We start from the raw sequence: 3,962 nt of genomic DNA, 5'->3' as shown, positions 1-3,962 counted from the left end.
GGGGCTGCCAGGTCCGGGTTTTCCTCCAACACCAATGCATCAGCCAAATTCATCCTCCCCAAGCCCGGTTTGTACAGAGCCCTGCAAGCCCGCGGGCGCTGCGGTGCGGGCTGGACGTGTGCCCCGGCAGGGCACACCCTGCGTCAGTGCGCCGGGAAAACCATTTCCCCCGTGCAAATGCCCACAGCCCTTGGCTGTTTAGTGCTCCGGCCAGGAAAGCCCTTGAGATACCTAAAAGCATCTACCATCTGGCAAGGGCTGTGCGCCCAAACGAGCCTTGGCCTTGATGTACTCCAGGCTTTAATGCGGCAAGCGTGAAGTGCCGTACGTGGAGAGCCTTTTGTACCCGAGGTTGCTCTTCCACATGCACAACATCGGGGCCAGAAAATGGGACCTTAGCAGCCAGAGGGTGGATGGTTGGTGCAGGGGACTGCTCTGCACAGGCACCAGGAGTTTGGTGGCAAGACCCAACCCAGGGGATGGATGGCATCCCAGGCCTTACCGGTCATGGTGGAAGAGCATGTTGACCACGTCTTTGAAGAGGTCAGGCTCCTTTGGGGAGAAGAAGCCGCTCTTGATCTGGTCCATGGCTTGCTTCAACTCAGGGAGCTGGTCATAGTACTCCTGAGCATTGTATCTGGCAGGGAAGGGTTGATATGAGATGGTGCTGCTTTGGCCGCCCATGGTAGCACCCCCACAGCATCCCCAGCTCTCACCCTTCCCTGTCCAGCTCCATGACGTCCTCTACCCTCATGCCGAAGATGAACAGGTTTTCCTCTCCAGCCTCCTCAGCCATTTCCACATTGGCTCCATCCATGGTGCCGATGGTCAGAGCCCCATTCAGCATGAACTTCATGTTCCCCGTACCCGACGCCTCGGTGCCCGCCGTGGAGATCTGCTCCGACAGGTCAGTAGCAGGGATCACTGACAACAGCACACACAGACACAAGGGATTATGGTGACCACCTTTGGGTTTGTATCGTGCTGAAGGTCCACCACAGAGCCATGGGCTGGTGGGCAGCCGTGAGCCAGACATCCCCTCCCCACGTGGGTTACCTTTCTCTGCCAGTGAGACCCTGTAATTCTCCAGGAAGATGACCTTCAGCTTGCTCCCCACAATGGGGTCATTGTTCACCACCTGAGCCACAGCGTTAATGAGCTTGATAATCATTTTAGCCATGTGATATCCTGGGGCAGCCTAAGAGAAAAGCCACAAGTGAGCCTGGAGGGCTGATGCCAGGGGCGGGTGAGGCGCACCCAGCTCCCTTGGCCCTGCTCCCACCACCTCATCCAACCCATGTGTTGTGCCTCCAAGTTTTCAGGGGCTTACATGACCACAGGCAACATATGGTTGTGCAAGTCTCCCAAAAACTTGGTGCTTTCCTTGGGTTGAAGCCAACAAGTGCTACCCCAGCACTTCCTGGAGAGCTTCATGGACATGGCCCCGTAAGACATCTGCACCCAAATCCCCTGGGCATTTTCAGTGACTTCCTGCAAAATGCTTAGAACTCCTGACCCAACTTACCTTGCCCCCAATGATCACTGTCCTCGGCACAAAGAGCTTTGTAGGATCCCTCCTGATGCCTGGAGGAGACAGCAGCGTGGTCTCACCCTCTGTTTTAGCTGCAGCCCTGGGGGATAGGGGTGCTCGTGCACCCCCAGGGCAGCCCGTCCCCTTGGGATGCGCGGTGGCTTACGGTTGTACATGGTGATGATGTGCAGGCAGTTCATCAGCTGCCGCTTGTACTCATGGATCCTCTTCACATGCACGTCGAACATGGAGGAAGGGTTGATCTTCACCTTGTACTCCTTCTCCAGGTACAGCGCGAACTTCACCTTGTTCTCCTGGGCGAGGGCAGAGAGCGCGTCAGTCCCCAGCCTGCGCTCCCCGTGCCTGTGTCCCCGCTGCCTGCGCCCCTCTCACCTGCTTCACTTTGGCAACCTCCCGGATGAAGAGGTCGTCGTCCACAAACTCGTGCAGCTTTGTCAGCTGGCTCAGGTCCCGCACGTAGTCCTCCCCTATTTTCTGCAACAGGAGCACAAGCACGCGCCAACCATGGGGTTGGGGCGGCCGCCTTCCTCGGGCACGCTGCTCCCGCCCGGCACAGCCGGCGGTGCTTGGACCACGTAGGAGATTGTAAATGGCTGAGGTTGGAGTGGCAACCTGGGGCCGGGAAGGGTTGGGAGCCAGCATGCTCCCCCCGCGCCGTTACCTCTGCGATGAGCTCCGCCAGTCCCGGGTTGCAGAGCAGGAGCCAGCGCCGTGGGGTGATGCCGTTGGTCTTGTTCTGAAACTTCTCCGGCTCCAGCGCTGCGAAGTCCTTGAAGCTATGAGGATGAGGAGGGGACAGTTTCAGGCTTGCCCACCTGGCACCACCACCATTTCCAAGCCAAGGGTGATCCACCACCGCCTCCCTCCTCGCGCTTACACTTGAGTCTTGACTATTTCGGAGTGGATCTTTGCCACGCCGTTGACAGCGTGGGAGCCGACGATGCAGAGATGGGCCATGTTGATCCTCTTGGTGCCTCCCTCCTCTATCAGGGACATCCTCCGCAGCCGGTCCACGTCGTTAGGGAAGAGGGACGCGATGTGCTGCCGGGGAAGGCCGGAGAGATGGTGAGCGGTGCTGGTGTTTAGGGATGTCCAACCCGATGGATCCCCAGGAGGGGGCCACAGCAGTGACTCCAACGCGTTTGATGCCAGCCAGAGCGGTGGCTTTTACTCCAGAGCGATGGTGCCAACCCCCTCCCAAGGGTACCCCCTTCCCCAGCACTGACGTCTCTGGACAGAAGGACCCCCCCAGGCCCCTACGGAGAGGGTCTTGTGGGCACATGTGGGGCCATTTTGGTGAAAGCCTCGTGCTGCCAGACCAGGAAGCCAAACCACCATCTCCTTTGTGGCCCCAACCCCATCCTTCTCCAGAATGAATTTAGCATTTAGGGAGCAAAGAAATGCCAACAGGTAAGTGCCCGGAGCCTTTAAAACAACCACTAAGTGCGGGATGGCAGTAGACTGGTGGGAAGGGCTATCCTACACACCAAGCTCCCAAAATAGCAGCCAGAACCACCCAGCCACACACCCAACATCATCGGTTTATGCATCCCCCTGATCCCGACAGCACAACATGTGCCATCCCCGTCCCCCTCTCCGGAGGGAGGGCTCCTGCGCTGCCCCAAGGCACTTACATCCAGGTGTCTCTGGTTGATCTCGTAGATGATCTGCAGGTGTCTGGGGAGCAGCTTCTCCACCAGGTCCACCGGCCAGCGCTCCAGGGCTTCGGGGAGCACTGTGTGGTTGGTGTAAGCAAAGGTCTGCTTGGTGATGTCCCAGGCCTGCCGGGGAGAGAGCTGGTGCTGAGTGGCCAGGGTGGAGGCAGCCCCGGGTGGGTGCCAGCACCCACGCATGGTCATCCCACCGCGGCCAGCAGCACGGCTGAGCTGGCTCCTCCAAGTCCCTACCGGTTAAACCCCACCTGACTGCTGCACGCCACTCTCCAGGCCACCAGCAGCCACAAAAATGGTTATCCAGCTCCTCCGCCGCGGGCAGGCGGCAGGGTGGGTGCAAGCAGAGGGGACCCACGTCGAGCCTCCCCACCTTGTTCCACGGCAGCTTCTCGATGTCCACGAAAATCCTCATCAGCTCCGGGATGGCCATGGCGGGGTGCGTGTCGTTCAGCTGGATGGCAACCTGCAGGAGAGCAGGGGTGGCACACGAGGACATGTGGGCATCCTGCTGCCTGAGCCAGCCAGGCACAGGCACCCACGGAGGGTCCACGAAACCCCTCCAGCCCTGGGTGCGCAACCCTGGCTCGTACCTGGTCAGGGAAGGAATCGAACACGGTTCGGACGCTGTCTGTGCTCCCGAATTTGGATGCTTTGAAGCGGCGTATGATGTCCTGGAGGGTGGCAGCCACGACGAAGTACTCCTGCTTCAGCCGCAGCTCCCTTCCCCCGAAGAACTG

General features: G+C 59.5%; 1 protein-coding gene across 1 annotated transcript in view; it reads right to left on the bottom strand.

Moving 5' to 3' along the window:
- The window catches only part of LOC104617987 (glycogen phosphorylase, liver form), a gene marked incomplete at its 5' end in the record, with an annotated part of 5,973 nt that overhangs the window by 750 nt on the left and 1,261 nt on the right, over positions 1-3,962 (bottom strand). The window contains 11 exons of the mRNA XM_010283457.1: positions 503-637; positions 717-924; positions 1,057-1,198; positions 1,526-1,584; positions 1,698-1,845; positions 1,925-2,026; positions 2,214-2,328; positions 2,430-2,593; positions 3,187-3,333; positions 3,596-3,688; positions 3,816-3,959. Of these exons, the coding sequence (XP_010281759.1) occupies positions 503-637; positions 717-924; positions 1,057-1,198; positions 1,526-1,584; positions 1,698-1,845; positions 1,925-2,026; positions 2,214-2,328; positions 2,430-2,593; positions 3,187-3,333; positions 3,596-3,688; positions 3,816-3,959 (1,457 nt within the window). The remainder of the gene's footprint in view (positions 1-502; positions 638-716; positions 925-1,056; positions 1,199-1,525; positions 1,585-1,697; positions 1,846-1,924; positions 2,027-2,213; positions 2,329-2,429; positions 2,594-3,186; positions 3,334-3,595; positions 3,689-3,815; positions 3,960-3,962) is intronic.

This window comes from Phaethon lepturus, unplaced genomic scaffold (genome assembly GCF_000687285.1).
Source record: "Phaethon lepturus isolate BGI_N335 unplaced genomic scaffold, ASM68728v1 scaffold39413, whole genome shotgun sequence".
In the NCBI taxonomy this organism is placed as follows: Eukaryota; Metazoa; Chordata; class Aves; order Phaethontiformes; family Phaethontidae; genus Phaethon; species Phaethon lepturus.
The sequence above is the reverse complement of the archived record's forward strand: the minus strand, read 5'-3'. Positions and strand labels throughout refer to the sequence as shown.